The 13139-nt window shown below is 40.4% G+C and overlaps 1 protein-coding gene across 3 annotated transcripts in view; it reads right to left on the reverse strand.

Moving 5' to 3' along the window:
- The window catches only part of LOC124797945 (voltage-dependent calcium channel subunit alpha-2/delta-3-like), a 314695-nt gene that overhangs the window by 38441 nt on the left and 263115 nt on the right, over positions 1–13139 (reverse strand). For all 3 annotated transcript variants that reach the window (XM_047261087.1, XM_047261086.1, XM_047261085.1), the window contains one exon: positions 4806–5051. In XM_047261087.1, the coding sequence (XP_047117043.1) occupies positions 4806–5051 (246 nt within the window). The remainder of the gene's footprint in view (positions 1–4805; positions 5052–13139) is intronic.

Raw genomic sequence — 13139 nt, forward strand, 5'->3', positions numbered from 1 at the left:
CCCCCACAGACAAGTGTGGCTTTGAACAGCCTATGCCAGTGCTCCACCATCCCATTAGTTGTGGAATAATAGCTGGTTACATGGTGATGCTGAAACTCATAGAACCTGGACAGTTTGAGGGGAACAATGCCAATTCAAATTGATTCCCTCCATCAGTAGCAGCATGAGCTGGACAGGCAAAACAGGAAATCCACATCATTCAAAAGGTCCTTGCTGTTGTTTCTGACAAGATGTCACTGACTGGTATCACCTCAGCTTAATGAGTCTGTCTATCAATAGCCAAAATATAGTGTGTCCCCGGAGGAATGGTCAATATTCAGAATGATCATTCCAAGCAAAAAAGTCTAGGAAAAATGTGCTCTAAATGCATGCCTTACAATCAATGAGCATTTCTTCATCTTTGATAATGCAAAACAAATCTTTTCTACTGCAGGCTCTTTGCTTTCCATGCTTTGGGAGAACACAGTATGGACCAAAACAAGAAAAAAATTGTCTAGTGAACATTGGCTCTAATTTGCGTATGTTAGGAGCTATGAACCCTTGTTCAGTACAAGATGGGTGTTTCACAGTGGCAAAGGCCCCAGCACCTTCATGGAGTTCCTACGTGTGTGTGAATGTATGTGCATTTTCTATTTTGGAAGATGGAATTTTTGTCCAAAAACTTGAGTGCTTAGCAGTCTTCTTCATTGTGCCTGTCTGTGAGTCAATGGCTCCTCTATGTGGTGAGTGACAATTTATCCTTTACATAATGTTGTTATTCCATCCTGGACTTTTCATTTTTTTATTATTGGGCACAGAAGTATCTCACAAGAGACAGTTGGATTTAGAAATAAATTATAAATGACTGCTGCGTTACATTCATCTATTCTAGTTGAGAATGTTACTGTGAGGACCGAGGCAAAGCTTGGACACAATTGACTCTAGGTGCCTTCCATCAGAACTATCTGAGATGTAACATTCAATCAATTCTCGTTCCTTCTACTAAGCCAACTTATGTGGCTGGAGGTGCAAGAGAATTTTATCAAATGATAATTTTCCCTGTAAGTGGTATAACTGGTGCTACATCAGAGACTGAGATTCACTGTTTCATACAGAGCACTCAGCTTTTTGGAGTAATGCTTTGGTCATACCAGTAGATGGCACTATTAGTGTATTTGTGAAACTGAGCCCACACCCTGACATTACTTTGAAAAAAATCTTCTGCCTCCGCATTTATACTAAATAGCTGCTGTTTATCTTCTATTTGCAATTCAACATTTCATTGATTACATTTGTATTTTTCAAAGAAAACAGTTACAACTATGGTATAATGGAAGGTGTTCACATCATACAAATGAGGCACCGAGTCATCAATAGGCACATGTTGCTACCTTTTAGATGAATACTATTTCTGAGCTACACATGCACCTGCATGGCTACACAGTCTCAACTGACTATATTGTGCTGAGACTGCAGCTCGAGTTGGGTGAAGGGTTGTCAGGTGGGGTGTAGGTGGGAGGGTGGAGGAAGGTGGCTGATGGCTGGGACGACAAGCAGCAGATGCACAGGATATGCATGTGGCACCAGCGAACTCATTCTAACCCCAGATAGTTGGGTACAGCACACAATGATGTGGGCAGAAATGAGGAGAGAACCATGGGACATGGAGAATGTGGAGAGGCTGGAGGTGGGTGTGATGTGGGGGTTAATGGGTATCAAGGTCAAACAACCTGGCCTGCAGTGAAGTGTCGGTGCAATGCAGTCAGCTAGATGTGTGTATTTATGAGTATTCTGGTACCTCTGAAGGAGGATTTATTCAGAAATAGCAACATGCTCAGTCCTTTTTACATGCCTATCGCTGATTCAACACCTCAGTTACATTGTGAGAAAATAGTTACATTCATCTGTAATAACAGAGGCCAGTTTTCAATACACCATTGCTTGTTCCCTAGCTTTATAACAGACATTTCTACTTGCAGTATAGCTAACAGTAAATTTCAATCTTTGATTCTAGATGACCATATAATCTTTTGCGTTGGTAGGTATTACAAAGTTCTTAATTTATGTTGCATAGTGACTTATGAACACCTTCACACTTGTACATGTAATTTCACTGTGAACCATGGAGGAGGAGGAAAATGTACATAACAATTCTCTTTTGTGTCCTGTAATTGTGCACATCACAGTTCACCAGAAAATGATCATTGCCAGAAATAAAAACCATTGAGTAACTGACGTACTGGGAAGATAGTGCAAGAATTTTGATATTTAACCACTTCTTACCCACTGTTGGACTATGTCTGACATTATGATTTTCCACTACAGCTCCAATGTTCCATAAGTGTAAAATAAATAAGAGTTGTGGAGAATGCAGTGAGTAGAAAAATTGGACTGGCAATGGCTGAAGAGTCCTCTGCTTTGGGTTATCTATTTTCTATGACATTTCTTCTGCTCTCTTCTGTTGAGCATAGAGCTCTTTCACTTTAACTACATTGCTTCAGAATATAGGTCAATAAGACAACAGGAAATGAAGCTATCACTCTTGTCTTTTTGTCAGCACAATGACAGATACTGGGTAGTTATTATTAAACTGATGGTGTTCCAAGGGCTGCAGTGCAAGCAGTATGTATCACAGGATGCCAAAACAGCATTTGTATGTTCATTAATCAGTGCACTCACAGAGTATGCTGGAAAAAAAACACTAATTCCACTTTGTGTCACGAGGTGACAGTATGGTGCTGTAATCAGTCAGAATATGATGTAGTTACAGGAAACACATGGTAACAGTGGATCTGGCATGTTTATTAGTATATAGTCATATGTTACAACATGTGTTCAATATGCTCTCATGACTCAACGAAATGCTGCATCTCTAACATGGCACAGTTGACAGCTGCTCGGAACATATCCAGTGTAATCAGAGCGATATGTCATCATGTGCTAGCCTTCAGATCAGAAAGAGTCCAAAGGCCACACGTCTTGAAATTTCCTAGAGATGATGCAGTAATTACCATAGGTTTCTCTAAGCAAATCTTTCACCAGGCAAGCAACATGGCAACATGCGGTGTTACGCCATCTACCATGAAAGTAGTAGTGTGGAGACAGCTGGATTCTTGCAAAGCTGGAATCATGTATTCCACAAGGAGGTCCTTGTAATGTGCAGATGTTGCTGTACCCCTTGCTTGATGAAAAACAGACTGAGAATGAAGGAGTTTGTGAAACCACATCACACAGTCACATAAGATGACTAAGGAGACTACCTGCACTATGCTTGTCTGTCCTCTTTTAGAATACTGCTGCGAGGCGTGGGATCCTTACCAGATAGGACTGACGGAGTACATCGAAAAAGTTCAAAGAAAGGCAGCATGTTTTGTATTATCACGAAATATGGGAGAGAGTGTCACAGAAATAATACAGGATTTGGGCTGGAAATCATTAAAGGAAAGGCATTTTTTGTTGCAACGGAATCTTCTCACGAAATTCCAGTCACCAACTTTCTCCTCCGAATGCGAAAATATTTTGTTGACACCGACCTACATAGGGATGAATGATCGCCACGATAAAATAAGGGAAATCAGAGCTCGTACAGAAAGATATAGGCATTCATTCTTTCCGCACACTATACGAGATTAGAATAATAGAGAATTGTGAAGGTGGTTCGATGAACCCTCTGCCAGGCACTTGAATGTGATTTGCACAGTATACATGTAAATGTAGATGAGTGGAGTGGATGTTCCTACACAACATGCGGTGGAGTAGAACCCCATATGTGACAGTTCTGCACATTCACTGTTCTGTGAAAAGTAAACAGTGCCTCATTCTATAAAAAGAGTATTCCCTGCCACGTCATCCATATATGTGTGTGTCAAAAAAATGAAGGACAAAGTCACAGCATTATATCCTATCTTGGGGCTTTATTTGGTGCACATTCTAAATCTTTTAGTGATACCAGTGTAAAATGCATCAAAAATCCTTTCAACTGGTGACAAGGTAGACATAATTCTCAAGATACAGCTTGAGCACTGGCTGCAGAATTTGGGACACGCTCGGCTATAGTTACAGCAACTTCATCAACAACTGACATGGGAATGGACCACCTCCCTCTCCTAGATGCACCACCTAACTCATCTGTTTCTTCAGGTTTCTTGATGACATTCTTTAGCCCATTTATTGGCAGGCAGGCTTTATGCAGCCGTTTCTGCAGGCGATAATGCCACAATGCAGCACTTTTATTGCTGCCATTCTCATAAAACAACTTTATCAGCAGTACATGGTCTTTCTTCTCAATAGCCATTGCTTTTCATACAGAAAACTTCAACCTTCTTAACCCTTTACACCAACAGTCCCTTCACAAAAGAAAACAACGTGTGTAGCCATGCAACAAAACAGGAAACACTTCACATTTTGACTGCCTACAGCACCATATTTTCACGTGCTGGCAGAAAGTGGAACTATTAATTTTTCCAACATACTCCATGTCTGCACTGATTAATTAACATACTCACGATGTTCCCTGCATTCTGCGATGTATACATTCAACAATGCAGCACTCTGAACACAGTCAGTTTAATTATAACCACTCAGTTCTTCTAAGAGCAAAACACACTGAACTGAGCTTCTTTATAAGATTATCTATATAGTGACCCTATTTTAAATTGCAGTGCAATTGGATCCCAAGGAATTTATGCCCGTCTGCTGTTAAGTGATTCTCCTATGTCATCAGTATCTATCCATCCTTCTACATAGTTAGGTCTACAATTCAAAATCCATTGATTTAGGATCCTAAATAGTCTATTCTTGAAATTAGTACTAAGATTCACACTCACTGTCCAGAGTCCACCAGCAGCACTACTGTCTGGGACCATGGTGAAGCACAATGATTGATAATCATAGATTGGAATTTCTCTGAAAATGCCTTGCTCCACCATTTCTTTCATCACAGCACCCTCCACTTCCCCAAAAAATTGTCCAATATGTTCCAGCGTCTCTGAGATCACTATATAGCCATTGCTATCAAGTAAGTAGCAGTCCAGTCCTTCATGTGCGCAAGTTTTATTTTTGTGGTGAGTACCCTGAAAGCATTACAATAAATCTCTTTACATTAACACAAATATTCATCAAAATATTAATTTTTTGATAATTAATTGCAAAAATACTAAAATGTAGAAACAAAACTGATGGATAACATGAACAGAAATGTAAACTGGCAAAACTTTCCTATGAGGTTGTGGGTGGGAAATGGGGATGGGAAAGGGGTGACAGAGGGAGGGGGAGGGGGAGGGGCAGGGGGGGAGGGGGAGATAGAGAGAGAGAGAGAGAGAGAGAGAGAGAGAGAGAGAGAGAGAGAGAGAGAGAGAGAGAGAGAGAGCTATGAGATTTAGTTTGTAGCTAGGAACTTAAAAACCATGGATAGCTTCATTTTTACCATAGATTCTGAAAAAAAAGGTACTGACAGAGAATCACCTTCTCCCATATTGCTGTTATAGTTGGAGTCACGAATGAAGGCGGTCGAGTTTAGGCTTGTTCTGCCCATCTAATTCACACAATCTCTGACAGCCAATGAGCGTTTAGAAGTATTCTGAGCTGTCTGCTGTGAATGCCTTAGCTAATGCATGATTAAACACAATCGTAGCAAGTTGTTTAGTGAATTTCTATTCCATTTGTTATGAGTTGTCATCGCTGATGGAGGTGGTAATTGATAAATTCTGCATAAGAAAATGAGAGATATAATTTGCACAATACACACTTTCTTCAAGTGGAAAACATGGGCATATGCCACAATTGTCACTTGGAACCGCCAACAATGCAATTTCCGTTTGTGCCTTGACATGCGTGAACTACTATTGTTCATGAATCATACTACAATAAGTTCATTATCCTTTCACCCAGGGAGTACATAAGAAATACCCCTAACAGTAATAGGCACAGCAATACAGTTTCAGAGCTGCTGTATCACTGGCCTTATGAAATATTCTGTGTATTAGAACTTTCCTGACAACAGTAATTGTTGGGAGTCACTACAATGAATTGATCTTATTTTGTTAAGACACAAAGGGAGAATAGTAGGAAATCATGTTGGACAGTTTGGCCTTCATGCACACCACGTTAAAGCATGTTATAACAATGAATTGATCTTATTTTGTTAAGACTCAAAGGGAGAATAGTGGGAAATCATGTTGGACAGTTTGGCCTTCATGCACACCACGTTAAAACATGTTATAATTAGAAATTGTTTCAATTAAATTTTTGAACTAGTGTGGAAGTGTCATTGTGCCAAGTACTCAAAGAAGTAATTTCATTTCATTAAGTTTTGTAATAATTCAGTTTCTTTCTTTTTGAACATAAAAATGTACAGTAATACTACAATCCCGCGTGCATGAAGCTACTGCACTAATACCAAGAAATTTACCTGTATTATATGACCATATGTTGGATTTATGCAAGAAGAACGTAAGTGATATGTAAAACTGTGATACGTGAAAAATATGTGAACATGAATTTTTAGTCAGATAAATGGTCTGTGGGGATAATATTGGCATAATGTAAATGATAAATGCCCATAAGACTACTCTGATAAGATCAGAAATTTTTATGCCACCATTTATTCTGATGTAACACCCCATACACTTGTTCAATCAACATAACTTTTTGAGTGAACTTTTTTTTAAATCTCTTAACTATGTAAATTATTGAAGGGGTTGTTTTACTCAAGTACAACAGATAACTTTTCTTTTACTTTCAGCTTAATATTTGCATAAAATCCATAACAGTTATATCTAATGGCAATTGTCAAGCTCATAACCACGTGAAAGAGTAGAAGTATTGGTGAGTAGTACCCAGGGAAGTGTGTTAGGTCCGTTACAGCTCAGGTCATATATTAATGACCTTTCAGACAATAGGAACCTAAGACCTTTTGCATATGTTGTAGTTGTCAACAGTTAAGTACTATGTGAAAAAAGGTGCACAAATATCCAATCTGATCCTCATTGATTTGAAAGTGGTGCAACGATTAGTAGCTTGCTTAAATGTTCACAAATGTAAAACTGTGCACTTAACAAAAAATAAAAAATAAATAAATAAATAAACATAAAACCACTAATATGTAAAATAAAGGAAAGACCACCACTCATGTGTAACTGCCTGATGTTTGCACATTGAAACACACAACAGAAAACAGTATTTACACTAGGCTTGGAGTTCTCGGTTCTTTATCTTGCAAAAGTACACCCATTCACACACACACAGCTACAGGGACACCCAATCACACACACCCGTGGGTGTCGTGAGACTGAATGTTGATTATCTTTTGTTGAGAGCAGTTGTCTGTGTAGATGGAGGTGGAGAGGGGTAGCAAGAAAGTGTGGGGCAGCTCATTTGACAGATGGCTCAGCAGCTGCACAACATGAAAGGCACTGAGAGGGTTGACCCTAAAACAGGTAGAGAGAGAAGAGAGGGAGGAAAGGAAAGGAGGGTGGAAATGAAAGGGAAGTCAAAAAGGGAAGAGAGAAGGGTGATGCATGGAGGGGGGGGGGGGGGGGTTTGAGGGTGTGTGGTAGGGGAAGGAAAAGAGAGGTGAGGACAGAAGAGAGAAGGTCAAAGATAGCGTGAGATAGTGGAATACAAGTTAGCAGAGGTTTAGGCCAGGAGGATGGAGAGAGCACAAGATATGCTGGAGAGAGAATTCCCATTTCCATAGTTCAGAGGAACTAGTGCTGGAAGGGAATATCTTAATGGTCACATAATAAAGCAGCTGTTGAAGCCATTAGTGTTGTGATGTGCAGCATGTTCGGCAATTGGATGGTCAAGTTTGCAGTTTGCTACAGTTTGGCAATGGCCACCATGTGAGTAGGCAGTTGGTTACTTGTCGTGACCACCTAGAATGCTGCATAGTAATTGCAGCATAGCTGATATATACTGATCAGCCAGAACTTTGTGACCACCTACCTAACTGCCAGCATGTCCACCTCTGGCATGGTCAGCAGTGGCGACATGTCAGAAGCAATGACGCCTTGGTAGGTCACTGGAGCAAGCTGGCACTACAACTGTATACGGAGGGGGCCGATGAGCTCTGATGCCACATTCCATCACATCCCAGATGTGTTCGATCGGGTTCAGATGTAGTGAGTTGGTGGGCAACCACAATAATTCAAACTCGCCACTGTGTTCCTCGAACCAATCCATTACACTCCTGGCCTTGTGACATGGTGTATTATCTTGGTAAAAAATGCCACTGCCATCAGAAACATGATCATATTGAAGAGGTGTATATGGTCTGAAACCAGTGAATGATACTCTTTGGCTGTCATAGTGCCTTGCATGAGCTCCACTGGACCCATAGATGCCAATGTGCATGGTCCACACAACATAATGGAACTGTCACCAGCTTGTCTTCATTCCGCAGTACAAGTGTCAAGGAGCTGTTTACCCTGGAAGATGACGGATTCGCACCCTCCATTGGCATGACAAAGAAAGTATCAGCATTCATCAGCCCATGCAACATACTGCCACAGTGCCAATGTCCAGTGCTGATGGTCACGTGTCCATTTCAGTCACAGTTGCCAATACCGTGGTATTAATATTGGTATGTACATGGATCGCTGGCTGTGGATGCCCACCATTCAGAGTGTTTGGTGCACTGTGTGTTCAGAGACACTTTGCTCTTGCCGAGCCTCTGGGCCATCACAATCTGCCCTCGGTAAAATTCGGACAGATCATGCACCTTCCCCATTCTTCCCATGGACAGCACACTCACAGATACTAAGTGCACCATGTGTGTGTCTGACTAGCAGCAATTCCTCACCAGGTGATGCTGTTATTACAGGGCCGGCCTTAAATTCTGCACATGTGCAATGCTCCTGCACATTTGAAACTTCCGGGTCACAGCGTGCACGCCACAGCTGTCAGCGTTCATGTTACTAGGTACAGATGTCACTTTATCCACTTGCTGGGATACTCTGTACCGGCGCATTCTAGTGCTCTTTCCACAGCGTGCAAGCCAACCATGGGAAGGTATTTTGCATATTAAACATTTAAAATACTGTCACAGTCTACTCATTAAGATGTCTACTTTTATGTTAACAGTTTAACCCAGTAAGACAAGTAATACAGTTAACAACCGTGGGTTTTTATTAAGGCAACTTGACTGATGGCACATAAATACGCATAATGTTTTTGATCTAGTATTTAAGAAAGAGAGCACTTAGCGACTTTCAACGAACCTTATTCACAATTTCAAATAACATTAAACTAATGCAAGGTTTCCTATAACTAATTCTCGGTGCCCTCAGTTACACCCACATAATTTCTGTCTCACTGACCTCTGAACAGAATGATAACCGCAGACCTCTTGATGATCACCTGTTATTTAAAAACCATTATTGCTATATCTTTCATCAGTTCCATCTGAAATCTTCATAATAACTGACAATTAGATGAATGTTATGTCCATACCGACACCATCAATCGCTTGCTCAACAGCATGGAGTAAGTCCACACCTGTAGTAGTCCCTTTCAAAGGTACTAAGTCCAAAACGTCTTCTGTTACACAAAGTGCTTTATCGACACCTCGTATGTATATCACAACCTGGGCTGTATCTGTAAGATCTGTTGCTTCATCGAGCGCAACAGAGAAAGCAACCAAGTCTTTAGCCTTATTTATTAGCTGCCTGTGCACATCGCCGGCCATAGCACTGATACATCTTGTCACTGTTTGTTTGGATATACTGATTTCTTGAAACCTGCTAACGTTCGTGGGACACACAAGTTCTGCAGCATCGATCAGACACCCTTTCACAAACTCCCCTTTGGAAAAGGATTTCCCAGATTGTGCAATTCTTAATGCGATTTTAAAACTTGCTCTCAGTGAAGATTTAGTGTGGTTGTCATTCTGGAAAATTGAAAACAGTACATTGTACAGTGTACAGTAAAATAGACATAAATGTAACACAAGAAACTAAGAGTTCAAGAAGTATAAGTTACTTTAACGTACAGTAAAATCGAGTTGATATGTCTCATCCATTTTCTTAAGGGCATTTAATTTTGCTAGCCATTCTTCACTGTTGAGTACACTACACTCGTCTTTGTGATATGTATTGTAGTGTCTTTCAATTGAAAACTTACGCTGGCAGCCTATTATTCAGTGGCACAGCAAACACTGAGTTTTTGCCAACGGCTACAAAAAAGAATTGCAGTTCCCAGTCATTTTTAAATGACTGAAAACATAGATCTCCCGTCCTTTGCTTTTTCACAGTACCTGCCATTTCTCAATACTTCTCTGTTAAGGTTATGGTCACCAGGGGTAAACGAGACTGGGTATGTTGCGCTCTTGCTTGTATCACATAAACAGGGAAGTGGAGGTGCCGCCGTTCATTTAGGACACATTTCTAATAACAGATGTCGCTGTCGCTCACTTCCGCACACTGTGCAGCGTTTTGCCGGCCCTGTGTTATTGGCTGGTCAGATTTATATCAATAATAGGTTGGTGGTCATAATGTTATGGCTGATCAGTGTATATTATGATTGCATTCACATATGGCCCTGTCTTTTATAAGGTATGAGATTCCTGTGACAGGACTGTGATAGGTAGGTATATAGGACAAGTCTTTCAGCTCGGTCAACCACATGTAATAACTGAAGGGGTGCAGGATTGGAAGAAGTGTGGACAAGGAAAATGTGTACGCTACCCAAAGTAGTGCTCTGCATCCCACTTAACCTGCAGGCTGCCCTTATCCATTGCTATTCCAATCCTGTTACCAATACGTGCAAGACTTGTCCCATACACCCACCTGCCACCTCCTACCAGAGCCCAGTCACAGGCATTTCCTACCCTATAAAAGACACAGCCACATGTGATTGCAGCTACACTGCAATTACCGTGCAGCATTTTATGTGGGCATGACAAATAGCCATCTGTGTACCCAATGAGCAGCCACTGCCAAAGTGTGGCAAACCAAAACCTTGACCATCCAGTTACCGAACATGCTGTCCCTGTAACACAAATAGCTTCAACAGCTACTTCACTACATGAGCCATTTGGGTACTCTCTTTCAGCACTAGTTTCTCTAAACTATTCATGTGAGAACTGTCTCTCCATCATATCCCGCACTCAGTACAACAAAAACCCGGCCCAAAGTAGAAAATTTTACTATTTTTATTCATCTGATGACAAGTTTCAGGCTGAGACCCATTTTCAAATCATCCTACAAGGCAGAAAACCAAATTTACACTCATCTGTTAATACAGGTATTAACAAATTTTTAAGCATATGCCAAAAATATAGAACACATCATTTCAAGACTTACATTTACATAGGCAAAGATGGTATTACCAAAGATGTGAAAACCATGTCAAAAACAGGCAACAAACAGTTACAGTGCATACAGATAACTGGCAGTTCACTCCTTCCACTGCTGTAAGAAAACCTCATGAAGGAGGCACCTTATCAGGATATAGGAAACCTTTTTTTATTTATTAAAATGTTCTTCAACCATCAATAATACAACAGTTAACACAATAACCATACAAATCCACAATAAAATTAATGCTTCTGAAAACCTTTGCCAAAAACAGTCAAATACTTAAAATTACTGAACAGCAAAACACAGCAGCGCCACATAAGGCTTGTATATGCTATGTTAGCATTTAAAAATCATTAAATGTGAACAACAACATTAGTATTAAAAGGAACCAAAATCACAGAAGATTAAAAATCTTCATCACTTCTATCCCTTTACAAGCATAAAAACTTTACTATAACAAACTTAACAAATTACGTGAAGATAAAACAACTTTTCCTAACATGTGCCAGTTAAAAACAGACATTAAATCACAAAGTTGTCTTGTACAAAGCACCAGAAATGTATTTGTCGTCCCGAGGAAGACATAGCGTAACCACACTCATGGGAGTGTAGGGAGAGGGGGAGGATGGAAGCCTGGGAAACAGAGGGGGGGGGGGGGCATGTATGTTTATTATCAGTAGTAATAGAAGGAAATTACTCAAACTGGACGGTAAATGACTATTCATCATCTTTTTTATAATCAAATAAATAAGAACTATCATATTCAACAGAAAAAACCATATGTTACTCAGGAGTAATCACACGGATAACATATGCTAACAAAAAGAAACCCAAACAAATTTTTAAAGTAATTTAGAGGTGAAGAACACATAATCAACCAGCAAATCGAGCCTCAAAACATGCCACACAAGTCATACCCCATATGCAGCATAAAGGTGCAACAAACAAAGAAATCTTATTATCCAACCAGTAGCATCCCGTAGGCATCACATATAGTGGTGCATCCTAAAATCAAAAGTTGTATTTCTCAGAATATCAGCTATGGCACCTAATACTGACAGGAGTGCCTGACAAACCAACGGTAATTGCAAGAACTGAACTACATTCTGTAAAACATGCACTGTATTTTTATGAAATGGGGAAGGGAGATGGAAGGGGTAAAGGGGCGAGGGAAAGTACGAGTTGTGGGCAGTAGTCAGATAGATAAAAAAAGCTGGAAACTGAACTCGGTACATCATGATGAACCTGGTGAGCAAAATATCACTATGAGATTATTAGAAAATGAGTGGAAGGGGGAGGGTGGAAATGGGGGTAGGGACTTTGTGGTTGTTACGTAAGTCTTGAAATGGTATGTTCTGTATTTTTGGCATATGCTTAAAAAAAATTTGTAATACCTGTATTATACATGAGTATAAATTTGGTTTTCTGCCCTGTAGGATGATTTGAAAATGTGTCTCACCCTGAAACAAGTCATCCATTGAACAAAAAACTTTGCAACTGTGGACTGGTTTTTCATTGTAATGATTACCAGAAGTTGCTGACCCACAGCTACTCCAGCATGCTGGAAGTTTGTATATATACTGCACTCTCGTAATCCTCCTGGGATAAACCTCTGCTAACCTGTTTCACGATGCCTCACCTTACCTCTCCCCTCCTCTCTTCTGTCCACACCATTCCTCTGTCCAGATCATGTACTGCTTTACCTCCTGAACTCATTTCATCTTGTTGTGCATCTTCTGAGTCATCAGTCAAAAGATCTGCCTCATACAGTCCCACCAAGTCCTCCTCACCTCATAAATCCTTCCCTAGTCCTTCCCCACCCCCATCTACTCAGGCAACTGCTCTCAATAATCAGTAGTCAGT

Source organism: Schistocerca piceifrons, chromosome 5 (assembly GCF_021461385.2).
Source record: "Schistocerca piceifrons isolate TAMUIC-IGC-003096 chromosome 5, iqSchPice1.1, whole genome shotgun sequence".
NCBI lineage: Eukaryota > Metazoa > Arthropoda > Insecta > Orthoptera > Acrididae > Schistocerca > Schistocerca piceifrons.